Below are 21855 nucleotides of genomic sequence, written 5' to 3'. Positions count from 1 at the left end.
CCTCGAACACACTGTGAATATCAGCAACAGGGCTGGCGTGCCAGGTACATATAACACCTCAGGATACGATAGGTGCATTTCAAAAGGATGGGACCGGGTCCTATCTAGCTGCCTCATTCACAGGGGGCAGCTCTTGTCTCTGTCATGGGTGTGGGGGGAGAACATGGGGCAAGGAAGTGGGTAAGGAGGGAAAGAAAGAGGCCCGTGCCAGACACATACATCCTCAGGCGACTTTCTCAGGCCCCGCTGACAGCCCGGCCTCAATTCTCCAGGGCTGCTCAGGCAGAAAATCCTCACCAACCCCCCTCCTTCTGCTCCCCCCCTTATTATTCCAGCCAGAGGAGCTTCCGCAGCCTAGTAAAGGCTCAGCACCCCCAGCGGGGGTGGTTTGGCCAGAGGCCGGCAGGCATGAGCCAGGCTTAAATCTCTTGAAACCCAGAAGTAAAATTCCCTCATTAGGCTTGAACCCCGCAGCTAAGTGGAAGACAACCGCCCGGGTCATCACTGCAGTATATGCCACGGACGCCCCTGCCCTCTTTACCCGCCCAGTCTGCCTAAAAATCCCCCAGCAGATGCTGCAAGCCCCCGGGCAGCCAGGGAATCTGCCCAAGAGTCAGGAGGCGCTGGCAGGGGTTGCTGTGCAAACAAAGGCAATGGCAAATCCAAGGACAAAACATAATGTCCTTAAAAACTAGCAAGTGAGAGAGTGTCTGGCACTGACTTCTGCTGGGGGGTTGGGAAATGCCACCCCCTCAATGGGAGAAAACACACACACACACACACACACCCATCAGGCAGTGTCAGGGCAGCAAATGGGATTTGTGAATGGATCCCCGTTCCAGTGAAAAAGGCAAGCTGCCTCAAGTGCTCAGCATCCTCTCTCTCACTCTACTTAGTACCCTCTCCAGGATTCACTGTGTCTCCTGACATCTCCCTGGGAATCAGGGTTCCCAGCTGAATTAAAGGTACTGCAGTCTGCTACACACTATTGCAGATCCCCCTTTACTACCACACTAGCTATCCCCCTTTACTATCTGGGCCCCAATCCCACTGCAGGCAGCCTGGAGGGATGCTGTAGCTGGCTGGAGCCCAGGTCTTGTCCATCCGGACTCAGGAAGCAGCAGGACAGAGCTGTTTTTCTCAGGTCCGAGTCCTGCCCACATCCTGGTGTTTGCAAGCTGTACTATGATGGCCCCATTTGCAGAACTTGTGGAGGGGGAGCAGGATCCAAGTGATCTAAAAATGTCCTGCTGGCACATTTGCCCTCACCCCTGCATTGGACTCCCAAAATGTTGCAACTGCCTTTCCCCGAGGCACTTGAAAGCATTTTCCAGCCTGCAGAAACCCCTCTGAGGTAGGAATGCCATACAGCATCAGGATTCCCACCCCAAACCCCCTTGTTCAGAAAGAACCAAAACAAAATTCTCTAGAAGTTGGCTCCACAGCACAGGACTGAGAGGTGGAGTTAACACCTGACACATAACCGTTCCCTGTCTTACCATCTCTGCTTCTTTTCTGTAATAGCTGGGTGCTTCCACACAGCCTGCTCACTTAACATTCATCCTGATGCTTGTAGGGCGATCAGACAACATTGGTTATTTAGTGAGCGCTCATTCTGATTTATTTTCTTTGCATTTTCTCATATTTCCTTATCAGAAAAAGTCCAATCTTTCCGGGGAGTGTGGAAACTATAAGTCACAAAGCAATGGGTACTTTTTAAATTTTGAAAGAAAGAAAGGAAAGGAAAGGAAAGAAAAGAGAAAAGAAAAGAAAAGAGAATGAGGCTACAATCCTCATTTTTTTCTTACACATTGTATAGAACTCTGGATTTGAGGCAAGCACTGCTGCCATCCCTGGAAAGTAAAAACAAGGCCAGTCCAGGACTAAGAGTCACATACTCAGAAGGGCTGGAGTCAGAGTGCCAATACCAAGGAAATTTGAGGAGAAACATCCACACCAGTTTTGGGGAGCATTATATACACATACAGAACTATGAGCACACAGTTCTTCAATGGCTGAACAGACCTAGATGCTTCTCAGTGGCCTGTCTTCCTCCTCCTCCCTGTTTTAAAATGAATGGTTCCTTCTTTCACCTAGTCCTAGAGCATTAGAAGCAGGAAATACACTGTCCCATTGACAGAAATACTATGTACCCACATATTTCCTAGTAGCTGACTGAACTGGGCAGAGGCCAGATGGAGAAACCCCATTGCACCACAGATACCTGTAAACCTGGCTCTTGAAACACTGATCAATTCCACAAAATAGATGCTAGCACTATGGGTGAATGACATCGCTGGCCCATGCAATCATCTCACTTGTGGCTTTGTGCCCAGCTTGCTCCATCTCCCCAACCGGCTGAAAAACTGTAATTTTCCACAACGTCAGACTGAGCCACACAATGTCACTTTGGGTAAGAGGTAAATAGACCAAAGTTGGCACCTCTGGGCATACCTGGGCATTTGATCCATCCAAACATCAGAACCCCAGGCACTGCTGGCTGATGTTGACGGCAAAGAGTGCCAAATGAATGGAAAGGACCATCCAAGGCTAATTACCACTAGCACTTCTGGATCTCACTGTGTGTCAACAACACTTCCCAGTCTCTACTGCCTTTATGTTAATCCACAGCCAATATAGAGCAAAGGGACTGGGCAGCTGCATAGGTGGCATTTTGCAAAGATTCAGTCCAAAAGAGCCCCCGTTATTGATAGAGCCAATTTCATGACACACATAAACATGCAACAAGATGGGGAACAAGACTTGGCTACTGTGGCTCCAGAAAGAAGCAAGTGGCCTAAAACTATTCCCCCACCCACAACTACATAATTGTCTTGCTCTGCACTACCTATCAGAAATAGGCATTATGACAGTAGTTGAATGCTGTGCAATATGAAAGTTATGTTTCGTGACAGACAATCCTTGAAAAAGCCAGGAAATATTATCTTCTGAGGGCAAATCCTATGCAATCACAAGTACGCCAATGCTCGTCAGATGAAAGAGAACTACCCAAGAGGACAAACTGGGGGATGGAGAACAGAACACAAAGAGGTAAGAGAGGTGACCAACAGGGTTTCTATGTGCTATTGACACCACCACCACCCCTTGTTTGTCTCTTCTTGGAAATGCTTGTGGTTCCCAGACTGGGACATCCTGTGCCAAGGTCATGTTTATTTGGTATTTTGGGGAATGTGGACATTAGCAAATCAAGCCCCATCAAAAAGAAGTGTCAGAGAGAGCTGTCCCATTCTTTCCCTGGACCTCAAAGAGAAGCTGTAGGCTCTGAGATACTATTACTGTCTTGGGATAGGCGATTAGTGGGTGATGGGTTTATGCTGCTATTTCAATTATGTCTAGGCAGCTCAATGAGGGGATTAGCTTCTTCTCTGTGGCCAGAAAGCTCCGAGTGCCTGCTCCAGTGACCTAGAGACACTACACAAACTGCATGAGTGCAAGCAGGAAACTTCAATGCCAGGTGACTGGGTGGGGTGAAATGCAGGGGCATTTCTGATTCACCTTCCCATCATAGAGTTGGAAGGGATCCCAAGGATCACCTACTAGTCCAACCCCTTCCCTTGTCCTAGTAGCCTCTGCAAACATCCTCTTTCCCATTTGACAACATTGACTCCCAGAATTGGTTAAAGATTGACTCGGAATATATGTCGTATTCCGATGCTACGCTGGACTCTCCCCGCCGCACACCCACTTCTCCCCACCCCAGGGCACAAAACAACATTGACAAAGGACTCCAGAAACAAAAGTAGCAGCCAGAGCATTGAGCAACAGTATAAAAGTTGTGTCAAGGGAAGAAAGCAAGGATGTGCAAGCCATTACATACCATTTCACACAAAGAGCACTGCAATATAGCAAAAGAGAAGCAGAGCTCTTAGTGCCTGTGCATGTGAAAGCATGTGCACACATTTGCAGGCCTGCTGGGATGCTTTCTAACAGCAAGTGCTGAACCTAGACAGCAAAGGGTATGTGCAAAGTCCAAAATGTCCCACAACCAGGCAAATATGGGAATCTGAGTAGTTTTCGCACATACCCTTTGCTGTCTAGGTTCAGCCAATCTGAACAGCACTTGGGCAGGTGGTTCACCCGTTTATCATCTCCTTTCATTTTGATTAATGCTGGCTGGCCTGACTTGGTTTCTAATCAGCAGAATCGCATTCAGTTGAATGGAGGTGACCCAAAGGGCACAGCCCTTTACACGTGTGTCTGTGTGCATGAATATATGTCTTCGCATGCGTTGATGTATTATTATTTATTACATGTGTATCTTGACATTCCTCCAAAAAAAGACAACAGATCACCAAGCAGAGCAGCAATAGCACAATTAAAACATCTAAAAACAATTCCAGTACACATGCAGACGTGTGGATTGAAAAAGTTGCGGGACAAAATAGTGTGTGCAGGTCACAGATCATACAGTGCTGTGCTGCATGCACGAATGCCAGGGTTTGAGTGCTCTGTGCTTGCAAAATGATGTTTTATGCAGGAAAAATACAAAGCAGCACATGAGAGGAGATGTGTAAAGGAATGCATGGACGTGCCTGTGAAATGCTGCCGCAGAGAAGACCTGCAATCTCTATGGATGGAATGCAAGGGACTTTGGTGTCTCTGTGTTGCAGCTATCCAAACTCCCCTTCCCCCACATGTTCCAGGCCTGAAACTGGCACGGTGCCCCCTGGCTGGGGTGCAGGCTATTTCAGGCGTCTCCTGGGAGCCTCGCTCTCAGTAAATGTAGAAATCCAAAACACAAACAACACAGCGGTGTGGATGGGGGCTAACATTTCCCACCTGCTGAACTCTACATGTTTCCCTGGTAATGAATGTTTGATGACTTGGGGAGGGGGGGCTTTAAGGGAAGCGGCATCACTCCACCTATGAGAGAAGCGAAGAGCCTAGCTCCGGTAAAAGACACCTGCGGGAGGCACATCCTGCCTTCCACTTCCCAGGCTATTTGGGGGAAGAGGAAACGGACAGATGCATGAGGACTTCTCGGTAGTTGTGCCCACCCTGTGGAATGCCCTCCCATCAGATGTCAAAGAGATAAACAGTTATATGACTTTTCATAGATATCTGAGGGCAGCCAAGTGTGCTTTCTTAGTTTGGGGACTCTACATCCACTGCCCTTCTGCTAAAGATTGTTGTGATGCATCTGCATCTAACACCTTTTTATACCGATAGCTGTAAAATATAGGGCTGCAATTTCCTGCACTTGACACATCTGAGGAACTGCCTGCTGGCTATATTATTTATGAAAACCTGGCCGCACTGGAAAGCTTTATTGTATCTAATTCTGGCTTAAATGTGCTTTAACAACTGATAAATAATATAAATTGATACTGTGCTTTAATGATTTATACCGCCTATTCCGAAATGAATGCACTATGTTATAACAGTACAGTATTAATGAAACAGACTCCTTTGTGGAGATTGCTGTATTATGATTTGAAACGAATTGGTACTGAGCTGTTTACGCTAATGCTGCTTTGTTGCGTTCTCATGTAGTGCGTCGCTTTGGGCACATTTGTGCAGAAAAGCAGCAAACAAATTAAGTAACAATTCCTCACCGTCACCCCCCTCCAGACCACCGAGACCCATGATCCCTCCCCCCTGCATTCCAAGGGGGCAGAATATGCCAACTCAAACCTGACGTATTCCCCGCAAACTCACCAGCAACCCCTCACTGCATTTTTCTGCCATGGTTGGGGGCCGTGATGTGAGCGCCCAGCTGCCCACTGTCCGTCTTGATGGCTAGGCTTCCCAGGCTACACAGAGAGCTCAGACAGAAGCGCAAATTAGACCAAAGAGACAGGAAGCTGTGGAGAACAAAACGGGCTTGGGTTAGAGAAAATGAAACAAGAGAAGACTCCTGTCCTCTAAATTAGAGGTAACAAAACTTTTTTTGGGGGGAGGTTCAAGGGCCACATTCACTCCTGGCCAGTCCTGCAGGGGCCACATCTAATGGTGGGTGTGGCCTAAAGTTATTGCAGTCACCTCACATTCGCACACACACAGAGAGAGCTCCCCTCTCCAGCTGATCAAAGTGGAAAGAGGGGGTTATTGCCCATCTCTGCTCATCAAATGATTGATCAGATGGCCACAGAATGAGAGATGTGCATCCCCATCAGGGTGCTGAGCAGAGAGCTTGAACCCTCCCTGACCACTCAAGTACTGTGTCTACTTTACTTCATCCACACCAGCACTACCTTTTTGCCACTGCTATCAAAATTAGGGGCGGGGGAGGTGGTTTGGGAAGGTGGCTGAATCAGGCCTCTGGGCCAGGGGTAGTTACCCCTGCTCTAAATCCCCAATGAGGGGAACACACACACAAACACACGTGACCAAGACTGGTGCATTTGCAAGGACCATCTCTTTTTACAGCAAAAATTACGTTGCCGTTTCCCAGTCTACATTCAGCATATGCCCAAAGATGGTAAAATGAGAGCAGGGCTGGGAAGGGATGCAGAGTTTGGGTTAGCAGGCTCTTATATCTGCCCCGTCATTCCTGGTTCCTTCAGCCCATTGCCATCTCTGAAGCGGGAAGAAGCTGCAAGAACCACACACGTGGCTGCAAAGAGCGTAGCCAGGGCTCAGGGCAGGGGAAGTCTTCAGGGCACCAAACACGCACAGGGGCACAGCTGCCACTGAGGACACAGATGGGAGGCAATTGCCTTCCACCCTGGTGCACCTAGTCACGTGCCAGGTCAGCTCTGCCATTGTGCTAGAGACCAGGCAGCAAAAAAGGGACTGCCAGGCAGCAAAAAAGGGACAGCCATGTTGTCTGTTTGTCTGTCTGTGGCAGGGAAAGGTATCGCCCAAGATAGTTTGTAAGACATCGGCAACAAAAGTGAATTGGTTATTGGTCATGAAGGGGGCAGAGCATGAAAGGATGCCTCTATAAACTGTAGCACATGGGGAACAGGGTGGATGGGGAGAAGATAGGGTGGGTATTTAGAGGGACCTTGCTGGTGGCTGAGCCTGAGCCAGTGAGATAAGGAGCTGAATGAAGTGTGCAAGCTCTTCTCTACTGTCTTACAAAAAGGGGACCCAAATTCCGATTCATTTTTCTTTCTTCTGCGATGATGCAACTCCAGATAAGGTGACTTGGAGAAAGCAAACCTGAATTGACTTTTGCTCAGACCCTCAACTCAAATGGCCCAGCTTCATGTTAAATGCCAGGGGTCAAATACCCCATGGAGACTGCATACCAACCACCCAAAATGCGCACAGCAATGTGTAGTGTTAAAAATTCTTTTTCATGTACTATCACTGCACTTAGCCGTCACTCCAAGAATGCGGCTACTGTAAGGAAAGGGTCCTGGTAATTCTGTCTTCTCAGCTCCTAGCAGACCTATCTGAGCATCCGCTTCTTCCTGTGCCTTACAATGGTGGGCCCCAGGTGCCCTCCCCCCCCCAGGGGGCTGACCTAGCTGCATCAGACATTTCTGGTCACCAGGGAGGAAACATCACCTCATTCTCCTCACCTGGGCTCCAGCTAGGGGAATGTGCACATGTAAGCATGAAAACCAGAGTCCTGGTCTTCTCTTCACTTCCATAATATACTTGGCTCTGAGTACCAGGGTAAACTGGCACTGAAAGCAGAACTCGGCAACAAGAAAGTAGACACAATCATTAAGTCTCTCTAAATTATTGAATTAAAATTCAGAACCCAAATTCGGAAACACTAACGACTAAATAAAAAACATCAGGACCACAGGATCCGTGATCAAATATAAATTATGAAAACCAATATAATTAAGCAAATGTGTGTTGTGTGGGTTTTTGCAAACGTAGAGCAGGGCAAAAGAGAGAGGTGTTTATAAATAACATGGTGGACTCACTAGTTTGGTTGAAATGCAGCGAGCCATGGGGTTGGGTGGGGGGAGAGAGCTTCATTTCAGCTTCAGGACAAGGCTAGATCCTTTTGCTTGACATTCTATGGATGCTAATTGTATTCAACAAGCAATAAAGCTGAACAAATTGTGCTTCACTTCCTGTGAACAGGACTGTGAACACAAAACTGGGCCCTGGATATCTTATTGTGAAACAACCACTAAACAGCTGGCACATTCACTACAGAAAAACATGAGGTGGTCACTGCCACATTTTTTTTCAAATCTCCAGGACAGAGGTGGCAACCTTAATACCACGGGGCACGTTTGGTTCCTGGACACTTGAAAGGGCAGCTCCTGAAAAGTTAAAGACAGTGAACTGGAACAGATGCGTCATGAGTATGAGCACACAGACTTGCCTCTCATCCCATTTCTTCCATCAACTATTTTCTCATGGATTAGTTAAAATATATTCATATTTTATTTTTATTAATTAGATTTCAACACCACCCTTCATCCAAAGATCACAGGATGGTTTACAATATAAAAACACAAAAATATATAACATAATGACAGACAAAATCAATAACACCTCCCACCCCCCATTTAAAAGGCTTTAATTAACCAACGGCCTGAAAGAAGAGGAATGTTTTTTGCCTGGCACTCAAAAATATGCCATTCTTTGGAGACATGATTATATTCATACTTAATATTGTATGATTTTCCATGCACTTTATACATTTTGTCAGTTGCCCTTACAACAGCCATCTAGGGTAGTCTGTATTATTAGCCCTGTACCGCAGACTCGAGAAAAATATGTCTCGTTCAACATCCTCTACCAAATCCAAGGCAGAAGGGATATTTAACAAGGAACTTCCTGGTTCAAAGCTTAGTCATTTAGTTACTACACTGTGCTGTGTTGGGAGCTGGTCAGTGAAATCCCTGCCCTAGAACTTGTGTAGAAATGAATTCTCTCTACCACAAGAATAAATTTCAAATCTTTACTGCAGAACCATCTTAAATACTAGTTAAAATGAGATAAACATTGCAAAATAACAAAAGTAATACATTGGAAACAAGAAATGGGGTCCGGTCCTTTATGCAGTTCAGCAAACTTCTCTCTCTCTGAACCCAGAGAGAGATGCTAAGCTTGTTCATCATTGCAGAGCTTCTTTGCAACCACTGCTGCTGCTGCCAGCTATCTCCCAGAAGCACATGCTGGCTTCTCAAGTTCCAACTTCCTGCTGTGAGAGCTCTGCGGCTCTCCTGTGATGAATCACCAGGTAGTTTACTTTATTGAATGAAAAAGTATCAGTCTTCTTATAGGGCGGCTTCCCATACATTTTTGTACCAGTGGTCTATGTTCACTTCTTATAGGTCCTTCCAGTGTCTAGTTACAATATTTCTAGCTGCGAGTAAGTAACTTAAGCTTAAAGCAGCATGCGGACAAGCAAAGGAGGGCACCTTCACCCTGGTGTAGCTCCTTTTTATCACAACAAGACAACGACCTATCCCGCCCCAACAGCATACAAACTACTATGCCTAATCTGACCCAACAACACCCCCCCACACAAACAAACCACACTGCAACCAAGCAAGCTTTGAAGCCTCTAATCTCTCACAATGCCAAATAAAAAAATAAATATAATAATAAAGGACCTACACACATGATGCTGACACAAAAACTTGCGCAAACACTATGCAACAGAATGGAAGATCGCTATCCCCCCATCTTTCTCCCTCCCCCTCTCTTTTCCCCTAACCACACAGTGTCTATGACAATAGTGTCTCATACCAAATGTAAATGAAATGTGAAAAAGACTCTATGAATTGAAAGCAGAGACTTTCCTTGTTCATTTGTTTGTATTCCAACACAAGACAATCTTTAACAAGAACCAATTCAAAAATATCAGCCTTCTCTTACACTTTTGCTGGAGTGAAACTTCTTGCCTAAGGTAAACTTCCCTTTACAGCATTTTAAATACAGTGCATTCAAACACAGCATGTGGTGTACGTTAAACATATAACTATAACATGCTGGCTGCAATGAGGTGGGGTTTCACTTTGTATTAGAGACTGGCAGCATTAAATGAAGGAGTGATCATCACTCCAGCTGAATGCAAATGATAAGGGTGTGATCTTGTGCGCTGGGAAAGGGAACATTAAAAAATGGTGCACTACAATCTCTAGGCCTCCAAGTAATGAGCTTCTGAAGAACACAGGGAGGGAACAACTGCCAAGTGAGGAAGAGGAGAGAGAGGTAGCAGTGGCAGGACACAAGGCCAGCTATACTGTTAGGCAGAGAAAGGAGTTCACCTCAGGTGGCAGATTTCGGATGTGGGGAGAAGCAATGTTGGACAGCAGTTCTGTGTGTGCCACACAGCTCACACCAGACCTCTTAATCTACTACCTCCAGGCAGAGTGGAGGATGCTAACATGTCACCAATCTGGTTAATTTCAGATAGAGGTGGCACTGAGGCTCTCATGTTCTTCAACTTAGGCAGCAAAATGTCTTGGGCTAGCCCTTGTTTGAGGTTTGAATTTGTTGGCATATTATTATTATTTCCTGAGAAGGAAGGAAGAAATACAACATAAGAAGTACAGACATAAGTTTAGAAGCAGCCAGAAAATTCAGCATCCTGCGAATTTTAGCTCTTGTTGATAAAGAGGTGGGTGGAAAGCAAATTTCTGGCAGTTCTGAAGGCAAATATAAGCTTGAACATCCGAGTCCCAAAAACCAGAAGGGAAATAAGCACACGATTTTGAGTTCAGGAGGAAGCCTGACAGCGCCCTGCAAATCTCCTCGGAAATCAGGGAAATGAAGATATGCAAAAGGTGCAAATCTGATTTACATGCTTGCTACCACAAATTGTGGCAACTTCTGTGCAGATCTCTCTCTTAAAAAATAAATAAATGGAAGAGTATGCACAGTCTTGGATATATGGTTGCTACACACAAGTTTTCAGCAGCCCTGTTTCAGGTAAAAGGTGAAGTTTCCACAACATTATAAGCAGGAAACAGGCCCAGCATAAAATATGAGGCATGAGTGATAATCCTCTCTGCTGCTTCACAGCCTGGCTCTTACAACCAGAAAGGTGTTTAAACCACCAGCCTAGCAAACAAATTGCCCTCAGGATTCTGCCCAGTGCACACTTGCAAATAAATGTTCATTTCACTTGAAGGAAGGACACCATAATAATCACACTCTTATGCTTGCAGCAAGGAACTAGCCAAAGACCCAAGGTGAAAATACAGCATAACAAAGGACACTCTTGAGGCCAGAGGAGACGTTGTGCAACCAAAGGGACCCTGAGGAGCAGCTGGAACAGAGGCCCTTTCTGCTCCGGTGTCCTAAATATAAGGAAGTACGTGAATGATACACCCTCAAGCTGTCAGGGATCAGACAAGGGGGGGAAAGTATGCTCTGTGGGGAGGTGCACGAATGAAGCGACACAGAAGGCATTATGTGATAGGGAAACTACCCCGTTCCTAAGCTTGAGTGACTTGCCCCCACTCTAGATAGACACCGGAATGATGGCTCCCTTTTCATACTTGAGCAGTCCTTGTCCTGCCAACAAGCGGCTACTGAATTGGGATGCAGAAAAGTTTTTCTGCTCTGCCATGCCAAAAGCACGGAAGTGCAATTAAGAAACCCTGCAAAATAGCAGGACATCTCACAAAGGGGACACGAGGGAAGCTGTGCCCAGGGATGGCACTTTCTCTCAGAGCCACTTTGTCCACACACACTCTCTTTCTCAAGTGGACTGACCCACCCTGCCCACGGGACCGAACAAGGAGCTCTCCCCCTCCCGCCACACTCACTGCATTTTGGCCTAGGGGAGGGAGCACTCCTGCCAACCATGTCTTGGTTCACTGAATAGCCTTCAGCAGCTGTACGTCACAACTATAAGGGGATCAGAAGTCCTGCAAGAAAGTCAATTGCCTTGGAAGAGTCAGCAACAACTTTGAGGGGAGGGAACTTCTGAGACCTGGTGGGAATATATCACACTTAATACTATGGAAAAAAATCCTGGCTCAGCCCAAAGTGTTATTTTAACAGTACAGTGGTACCTCGGGTTAAGTACTTAATTCGTTCTGGAGGTCCGTACTTAACCTGAAACTGTTCTTAACCTGAAGCACCACTTTAGCTAATGGGGCCTCCTGCTGCTGCCATGCTGCCTGAGCACAATTTCTGTTCTCATCCTGAAGCAAAGTTCTTAACCTGAAGCACTATTTCTGGGTTAGCGGAGACTGTAACCTGAAGCGTAAGTAACCTGAAGCATATGTAATCTGAGGTACCACTGTAATCAGATCTCCACTCTTGCCACTGATTCACTACTCAGGGCTAGCATGACACAATAATGAAGACTGTCCTAGGGTTACGTGTCTGGCTATTCAAGCTGCTGAACCCAGATGCTAGGAAACTGAGGACCACCCAAACCACACTGGTAACATCCACATCTCAGTGGTGCAAACAGCTTGATGCTGACCTGCATGAGCACAGTATGGTTATGTGGAACAGGGTGAGTATGGTTATGTGGAACAGGGCAACCTGCACTTTTATCTCCTCAAGGATGGATGAGACTGTCTCAGAATGAAGCATTGATCTGGGATGTAATCTAGTGACTCTTGCACGTCCCAGCCCATGAGTATTGGTACTGTTTTGCTGATGGGCTGAAATGGAGATCTGGCGGAACATTATTCCTCATAATCGGAAATAAAACATTGTTACAGATTCTTTTTTAAAAATTAGAACTCCAGGGGCTGGCCATGCTAGTTTTGTGGCAGCATAAACAAAAAATAATATCACAGCAAAAAATAATTATACATTCATTCCTCGCTTTCTTCTTTCATCTGTATTCAGGGAAGGTCAACATATATTTCACTTCAGGCATTTGACGAAGTGAGCTCCGACCCACAATAAACATGTAATTCTTTAAGGTGCCACAAGGGTCTTTGCTGTTTTGATTATTCAGAAGGAGTAATTTTGTAAGTTTCCTCAGTCTCTCTTTGTAACTGAACAGCCTCCATTTCTGAGTGCGAAGTGAGCTTTTTGCCTTTCAGTCCATCCTCAGGACTGAATCTATTATTTAGGCTCTTTGTTTTAGTTGGGCGCATTTATTGTGGCAAGCTAGCAGCACCTTCAACAAAGTTGTCTGCAGCCATCAAACCTGTTGCAATTAACAATATGTAAATTATGTGTGGATTCCCCCCCCCCACCGTACCATCGGTACACTGTTGCATTAACTGATTTCCTACTGCCTGAACACCTTTATCTTTCAGATTTGTAATTCTACAAGTCGGCATGTGGCCAAGCTAGAAAGAGGACACAGGATACTGTGAGGCAAATTTAGGCTCCCAAAGTTGAGTGAAAAACTAAGTTATTTTTCGGCATAAGAGAGAGAGAGAAATCCTGGTGGCACACCATTGACAAGTGCTGGCAAAAACCTCTCACTGATACTACCCCCAAGCTGATGTAGCTATTAAGTCACTCCTTCAACTCCAAATCCACACCACTCTCCACTTTCTGTATGATGTCACAATACTGGACCCACCACAGCATCGGTTTAAGGAAGCACCACCACCCCTGGCACGCACGCACGCACACACACACACACAGCCCGTGGGTGAAAACAAATCCAGAGAAGTCCGAAACACCTGGCCAGAGAGGGCGCGCGATCCCTTTAAAAGCAGCGGAGGGGGCAAGAAAACGGGGGGTTACATCAGCTGCCACGTGGGAGCTGCTCCGCGCCCCGCCCCCGCACATGCCGGGGTGGAAAATTACAGCGCGCGGATCCCCCGGCCCCCGGGAGCGCCCGGCAACTTCACCTCCCCTAGGCCAGAAACCCGCGGCGTCCAGACAGGCCGCGCGCACCCGCTCCCTTCCCGCGTGGCGGTTTCCGTAAAGCTCTGGGGTCCGGGACACCCTTTGACAGCCCGCCTCCGGGGTTGCTCGCTACAGGTCTTGCCTCGAGGCGGCTCCGGTGACAGCGGCGGATGGAAGCCGCGCCGCCTCCGGACCTTCGCCGGCGCTTCCTCGGCGGCACCACGTTTTCCTACCACGCTTTCCCCGCCCCTTCGTTTCTCTTTTTCTCTCGCGCACACCGGCGCGCGTGTCTCCAAACCCAACCCCGGAATCCTTTTCTCTCTGCCCGCGCCTTACCCTCTCCATGCCGCTCCCGCCTCCTCCTGCCGCTCCCCGCCGGTGCCTCGCCCGGGCTTTTCAGGCGCGCTGTCAAGGTGGAGGATCCTCTTATTGAGAAAATTGCATCAGCCCGAACCGTACTCCTTCAGCCTCGCCTCGCCGCCGCCGCCGCCGCGCACCCTGCGAGCTCGCCTGCTGCGCGTCCCGGGAGCAGCGTGTCCGCGCGTGGCAGCCGACAGTCCCTCTTCTGCCGCGGGCTCGGGGGGGACGCCGACTTTAATGAAAGTTCTGGGAGAGGATTCCGAGGGGGCGGCAGCGGCGGCAGCAGCAACAGCGGCGGGCACGTCCCGCCTTCCCTGGCCGGCTCCGCCCCGCCCGATCCCGCCCCGCTCGCTGATTGGGGCGATTTGTTTCCCCGACCCGCTCCCGCCCTGCCGCGCCGTGGGGCTCTGGGGAGGGGGCTGCGCAGAGCCCTGGTGGCGGCGGCGGCGGAGAGAGGCGGCTCGGCGGGACCCCAGAGGCGGCCCCCTTCCTCGCGCGCGCAGTGTCAATAAATATCGTCGCCGCCCACATGACAAGGAAAACATGTACCTCGAAGGCATGCTCCGGCTTGGAGGCGCGCGCGCACGGGCCGCAGGGGGCGCGGACGCACAAAAGAAGCGCGCGGAGCAAAACAGATGGCTGTGGCCACGCGCGTACTCCGAAGGGGCACCGGCGCAACGCGCGCTCGCTCTCTCAGACAGACACACACCGACGCAGAGAGCCGGCTGGGGGCACGTACATTTTCTCGTGGAAACATGTGCGATGCCTTTGGCACATAGATGCGCAACCAGGAAGACATCCGCGCAATTGCCCCTCCCTCTTAGGGCTCCCGCTCGCAGACCCGAGAAGCCCCCACGCGCCGAGCAGCACCTTGGACAGGCACGTCCCAGAGAAGACGCGCGCGCGCGCGCCCCCGAGGTGCTTTGGGTGGACCCCGCACAGCGGCTGCAGGTGCCTCAGGTCCTCATTCCAGTCATGCATCGGACGAAGCCGACAATAAACCTGTTAAGGCTTCAGGTTGCTCTCTAGGAAAGCCTCGTTGTCTTGGGCCCCTTCTTACCTGACGACCCAAGCGATCCCTCGCGGGGCCGTGCCTTAGAAGCATCGTGTCTTCCCTGCCCTGCCCTGTCATCTCGGGCCCGCTCTCCCCAGAGTGCTCCATCTTCTTCTCCAGCCCAAGACCGAGGGCGCCCGGCTTGTTGCGTCTTGCAAGCAAAGGGATCGCATTGCTCAGCCTTGGTCAGACAAACGCGGGGCTCCCTTCTACGTACGAACTGTCCCTGTTAAGAGCCCACTTGAGGAGGAATGGAGCAGCCCCCCCTACCCTAGCCCCAGAGTATGAAACGCCCCCCCCCCCCGGTTAAATTGGTCCACAGATTTTGCTCGAGATTTGCGTGTTGCTACGTGGCAGCGATTCTTTCCTGCGCCAGGGAAGCGAGGGATTTTGCGCGCTGCCGCCCCCTGCCGGCCCACCCTGGGGTCTGCTGGTGGGGGCTTGGGGCAGGGAGCAAAGCTGCCTCCATCCCGGGACGAAGATCGCAGCTTTGAGCCAAAGAGTCTGCTAATCGATCCAAACCAAACAAAAAAAAGTTCCCAGGGTCGACTTCCCTCTGACTCTCAGCGCCCACCTGCCAGCAACAATCGCCCCCTTAAGCCGCAGTAAGGTGCAACTGGCTGTGACAGTGTCCCCCAGAAGACAAGGAGGAAGTGTTTCGTGACGCTTCTTCTCCCGCTCCCCTCACCGCAAATGCAGATACCATCATTATACTGAAGTGACATTTCTTTTATAGGACAGGCGCCACAAGTGCCAGTGGATAATGCAACGGATCCCAGCAATCCTCGCTGTGACAGGTCGCTGGTGCTGCTCCACCTCGCAAAACAGATGGCTGTGGCCGCGCGCCACGGGGGGGGGAGGACCTGTTGACCAAGAGAGCGCCTGCTACTGACCTCTGCCTCTTCCCTCCCCCACCACTGTCAGCATATCTCTTCCTTACATCAAGAGCACATTAGGGGAGGAGGAAGACTGCTTTCTGTCCGTCTGTTTTATCATGCAGAATCTGAAGGCTCAGCTGTACAATTGTACCAGGGATGGACTTCAGAGGGAGACTCGACTCCAAAGTAGCCAACTCCTGCTTAGCCATTGGCTGTTTTGAGTTCATTGCTGCGTGTGCCTCTTGCACCTTATGCAGAGTATCTTCTACTTTACACCTCTACTCACAAGGTTTAGTACAGGCTAGAACCCCAGCTTAAGTGTGTTGGAGAATTAGGAAAATCCACCCTTTTGCCACTTTTTAATCACACAGTTGTCAGCACAGCAGAAGTATTACACAATATTGAAAGATACCTAATCTCTGTTTAGATAGATAACATGCTTTCTAAGGGACATGTTCCAACAGCCAGGTATGGCAGCAAGCAGTGCTTTTTTGGTATTAAAAAAATGAGGTGCCAGCACTCATATATTGAGACAAGCAAGACTGACCCGCCCATTAGCCTTGGTCAGGCAGCAGGCTGGGGACAGCTAGGAGGGGCAGCAGATCCAAACCTCTGAGGAGCGCACCTCCTGTGCTTGTTTCCCATGTGCTGCCTGGGAAGACACAGAGCTGCTGCTGCTGCTACCTCCTCCTCTTTGGCCTCCTTTTCTCTCTCCTCCACTTTTGGTGTTCCGGGGCTTACCTGGGCCTCCTTCAATTGCCTCGGATTGAGGTGGGACATGGCAGCAGACGGCTGGCAGAGCAGGAGGAAGAGGAGCCTGCTGTGGCAGAGGTGCCATTTTCTGTTCTGCCTCAAGCGGCAAAATGTCTTGGGCCAGCCCTGGATACAAGTGCTGTGGGTGCCAGCACAAAATGGCTGCCACGGGCAGCAAAGAAAGAGTAGTGTCGGGCCGAGGGCGGGGAGGGAGCCCTGGCACTGCTGGCAGTCAGTTTATGCATGTGAGAACATACGTGTTGAGGTTTAAAAACTCTGTGTTTGTTGACCCAGGTAATGAGACTGCTGAGCAGGCAAAGGGCCTTTAACTCTGCCCTTCTGGGCAAGAAGCATGAAAGTAAAAGTTATGACTGAGCTTGTGGTTTCTGAATAAATGGAGAAGCATGCACACGCTGCATGCAGAAACTTGTACCGGCTGCTTATTCACATATCTCCCATCTCTGAGATAAATAAAAGAGTAGGGCTTGCACACAAGCAGGCTTTTTACCCGTTATCTAAGAGGAAATTAAGGAAGAGGGAGCAGCATACATTTCAGTTTATCATGGAAACCACCAGAAATCCCTCCCTCCCTCATAAGCAGGTATTTGGGGTGATGAACTTTTCCCAATCACCTTTTTTCAGTACAACTGATCTTTATCTATCACTTTCCCCCCTGAAGATGGTATTTGCAGAAAGTGAAAGAGCTTTAGTGGGTATGGGGGTGTGGGTCCTTTGGCCTCCAGACCTGATGGTGGTAGGGAGCACTAGCATAGCTGGGGGGGGGCAGGGATATTCAATCAAAATACATAGCAAACTGAGGTTCTGCCCCCCCCCCCAACACAAATCCTGGCTATGGCCATGGTAGGGAGCCTTCACACATGAGTGGCCCCCACTGTTTCCATTGCTCAACATCAAGCCCACATTCCTGATCAGCTCCCACATCAGTGCCTATTTCACAATACCTTTCCCTGCATTCTTAGAACAGAACGTCACAATCCACTGCTTCTTGAATATGATCTACTGCTTTCCTTTGGGATAGCAGTAGATCATATTTAAGAAATTTGTTTACTTCACATGTTGGCAGATTTCTACCTCTTCCCAAAGGATCCCCAAAGAGTTGCTTAAAGCTTGCACACCTCACACTGCAGCACAAGTAATGGAGCCCCGTGGCTCCTGAACAACTAATAGGATATATAATGACTGTTTGTATGAGTGCGGAAGATTAGATCTTTATCTCAGGAAACTGTTGAAGCAGGTGCTTGGTACATATTAGCAGGATTGGCAATCAGAAGCATTTGGCAAAGAAATAGGAACAAACATTGCAGCGCTTCAGGTTATGCCATACCCTTGAAGTTCTTTAGAAGGCAAGATTAAAGGCTCAGGCTATCTCCACATGATGACCAACAAGGGATCTGTGTGATCATTTAACTAAGCACACTAGGTAAAGGTAAAGGACCCCTGGACAGTTAAGTCCAGTCAAAGGTGACTGTGGGGTGTGGCACTCATCTTGCTTTCAGGCCAAGGCTTTTGTCTGCAGCCTTTTGTCTGCAGACAGCTTTCCGGGTCATGTGGCCAGCATGACTAAACCACTTCTGGCACAACGGAACACTGTGATGAAAGCCAGAGCGCACAGAAACGTTTACCTTCCTGCCGCACCAGTACCTATTTACCTACTTGCACTGGTGTGCTTTCAAATTGCTAAGTTGGCAGAAGCTGGAACAGAGCAATGGGAGCTCACCCCATCGCATTTGAGCTGCCGACCTTCTGATTGGCAGGCCCAAGAGGCTCAGTGGTTTAGACCATAGTGTCACCTATATCCCTTTACCTCAGGGGTCAGCAACTTTTTTCAGCCATGGGCTGGTCCACCATCCCTCAGACCATGTGGTGTGCCAGACTATATTTTTTTTTGGGGGGGGATGAACAAATTCCTGTGCCCCACAAATAACCCAGAGATGCATTTTAAATAAAAGGACACATTCTACTCCTGTAAAAACACTTCCTGGACTGTCTGTGGGCTGGATTGAGAAGGCTATTGGGCTGCATCCGGCCCTTGGGCCTTAGCTTGCCTACCCCTGCTTTACCTATTTACGCTTTACCTTTACCCATGCACTCTAGGCAATGCTAACTTGAAATATCCTGTCCTCATATGTTATTTTTTATGGTGGGGCTGGGGGAGTGGAATTAACCATTCTGCTGTGAATGTCCTTCTTAGTTTCTTTAAAAAATAATAATAACATACATAGCTGCAGCACTGGTGAAGGGGAGGGAACACTAAAAACAAAAATTTAAGAGTCAGAAGAAGAAAAACTTTTCACAAGGCAGCAGGGCATTCCAGCATGGGAGCAGACATGCGTGAATGGGCACCAGTGATGTCCAGAAGGCCAGCTAATAGATGTATATGTCAGTAGCATAACCGTAACATATCCACGACATTCCAAACAGATGCAAAAGTGCTAGTAGTAGATGGGGCTGGAATAGCATTTTTTCTAATGGAGGAAAAAATGCAGCTTGTGGCCTAAAATGTGTGCTTTCCTTTAAAGGACATGACATTTCAGGAGGGAGATTTCGTTTCCCCCAATTTCCCTGCAGTGAGTACACAAGCTGGAGGAAAGACTTGGGATCCAGTTCAGCAATCACAACCTGCATTTGTACTGCTCAGTAGAACAGAATTGTTCAGAATGGTCCTCATCTGGACTACTTTGTTCAAGCTGAATGACACTGCTCCTTGCAAGGTATGAGCAACATTTGTGAAGGGAGATGGAGAAGTCTGGAACTGTTTCCTCCGGAAATGAAAAGAGCAGGATGAGAAGATGAAGAGAAGGAAAGGAAAGGAAAGGTGGAGGGTGTGTGTGTGTGGAGAAAACCTTGCACTGTTTTTTGGGGTGTCCATTCCCCACATCACATAAGGCAGGAACAGAACTACTGTATATAGAATATCCCCAACATACTTTCACCACCAAAATAAACCACCAATAGACTAGTGCAATAGTGCATCCAGTGATTTCCTTGTCAGAAATGCTTGAGATGGCTCCAAGTCAAGAAGTCTCTCTCTCTCTCTCTTACACACACACACACACACACACACACACACACACACACACCTGTTAGGGGAAAACTTTCTAACACAGAGCAAAAAATGCATTCCACCACCATATTTGCAGGTGGGAAAATGGAAGGAGGATTCACTGCACTGAATATTCTACGGGGGAAGATGAATTCTTCAACAGTTTAGGGGGAGAGGGACCCAAAAAATAAAGTTGACAACATTTTGCAGAAACTGCTATTTCAAGAACTTTTGTCTCAGGTAATACTGAATGGAACTACTGTTAGTCCATGTGGTTGGAAGAAGCGCCTTCTCATATATTGTTCTTTCAAGCCACTCCCACCAGGTAAATGGCCATTTCTGGGAAATAAACCTAGCTGTAGTCCTATGAGGATAAAATAGCAAACATACCAAACAAGACAAGCAGAGACTGGAGCAGGAAAGGAGAGTAAGTCTCACTGAAAGACAAAAGGCAGAAAAGTCTAGAGGGCAGGCAGCAGGGAGAGGGCAGAGGGAGAGTGCTTTGGGGAAGTGGGAAAAGTGTATTGGGGCACTCAGACAGGATGATGGGTAGATTAAAATAAAAGTTCAAGGATTTATTGCATGTAGCAAGCTGCTTGCATTCAACCCGTCCTTATAAGCACCAGCCAGAGAGTGAAGTGTTATTTAAGTGTCATTCATATTCCTATTTTCTATTAAAAAAAACAGCTTTAAAACTGTAAAAATAATGCAACCAAGAAGCTACAAGAACAATACATAGAATAATAACATTGCTAAAATCACATAACAAAATAAAAGTAGCAGCCCACAAAACGTAGCAGGTGATCAGACATTGAAAGGTTCTTGTAATAAGAGAGTTTTTTCTGCATACCCTTTAAAGCATAAAGAGAGGGGTCCCAGTGGGTCCAAAGATTGATGCTACCACTTAAAAGGCCCTGTCTCTTGTACCGATATGACACTGAGCATTCAGGGAAAGCATTGTGTAAATTCTAATCATTATATTATAACTAAGATGGGAAGGTCCTGTGCTTCACAGCTGCAGCTGAGCACCATGACTAAATTAAGATTTTAATTGAGGGGTTTCCAGTTTACAGCCAAACACTTATATGCTATAAATTATCCACTTTAAAAAGAGGCCAAAAAAATAACTCACACCACCTGGGTCCTGTACCTGAGAAAGGAAATGAGGTATGTTTCACCTGTGCATTACCATTTATAACTCTATCTTTCTGAGCTGGTATCACAATATTGTTCAAGTTTCTATGAACCCTGCTATCCACTCTTGCACCGAAGAAACACATTTCCCATATAAAGCAGGAAGGAACTCAAACAGCACAGCTGTGTACATGTTTTCTCTGTTTTCCCCAATGGGATTTACTCCCAGGTAAGTGTGTATAATATTGCAGCCTAAATGTCATTTGCCCCTGAGTAGTTCTGAACGTATTTCACCTCAGGCCTGTTGGTTTAGACTGTGTTCCTTGTGAGTGGGTGGTATCTTATTTATTTGCTTGAAAAACCCTTCCTATCTCACCTTTCAGGAAAAAGAAAACTTCCAAATCCACTAGCAGCAGTCTGCTAGTGGGGGGAAGTATAAATAAATACTAATAATAATATCAAATACTTTAAATAAAATATGAATTTAAAAATGTAAGATGGAAGTGTGAAGTCACTGTATAAAAAGTATTTCATTTGTTTTGTTGCTCTCTAATTTTACAGTAAGGAGGACCTGATTCACTTGATAAGATTAAAGGGCTCAGCTTGCTAAATGATCATATGGAAGGCCTGAACTTCGCCTTTCGTCTTCCCATTCCGCCAGAGGAAGGGCACCGTGAGGTTTCTACACTCTTGCAATTCAACCCAATAAAAGTACTTGTCTTACCTCCTCTAATTATAGCATTCTCGGGATCCCGCCCCTCGTTTCTGGTCTCCCCTTGGCTGGCACTCTCCTGCACAAACAGCCCAAACCTGGAGAGCTCAAGGTTTCTCCCACACCAATTGCCCATACGTCTTCCATCGGCAGGCCTGTCACAGCAATGATCTCCAGGCCGCATCTCGCCCTGCCTGCTGCTGAGGCTGCACAGACAGAGCTGAGCGCTACC

At 47.8% G+C, this 21855-nt stretch overlaps 1 protein-coding gene across 3 annotated transcripts in view; it reads right to left on the bottom strand.

Moving 5' to 3' along the window:
- The window catches only part of SLC6A9 (solute carrier family 6 member 9), a 54566-nt gene extending 39456 nt beyond the window's left edge, over positions 1 to 15110 (bottom strand). Inside the window, exons 1-2 of one of the 3 annotated variants that reach the window (XM_082228864.1) lie at positions 15089 to 15110; positions 5680 to 5825 (exon numbers count right to left, since the gene is read on the bottom strand). In XM_082228864.1, the coding sequence (XP_082084990.1) occupies positions 5680 to 5709 (30 nt within the window). In that variant the 5' untranslated portion in view covers positions 5710 to 5825; positions 15089 to 15110. Of the gene's footprint in view, positions 1 to 5679; positions 5826 to 14004; positions 14323 to 15088 lie in introns of those variants that run through there. The other 2 variants (XM_082228863.1, XM_082228865.1) reach the window with 2 other exon arrangements.
- Between the last annotated feature and the right edge of the window lie 6745 nt (positions 15111 to 21855).

This window comes from Podarcis vaucheri, assembly GCF_965113315.1.
Source record: "Podarcis vaucheri genome assembly, chromosome: 6".
NCBI classification, from domain to species: domain Eukaryota; kingdom Metazoa; phylum Chordata; class Lepidosauria; order Squamata; family Lacertidae; genus Podarcis; species Podarcis vaucheri.
This window is presented reverse-complemented; position numbering and strand designations above follow the sequence as displayed.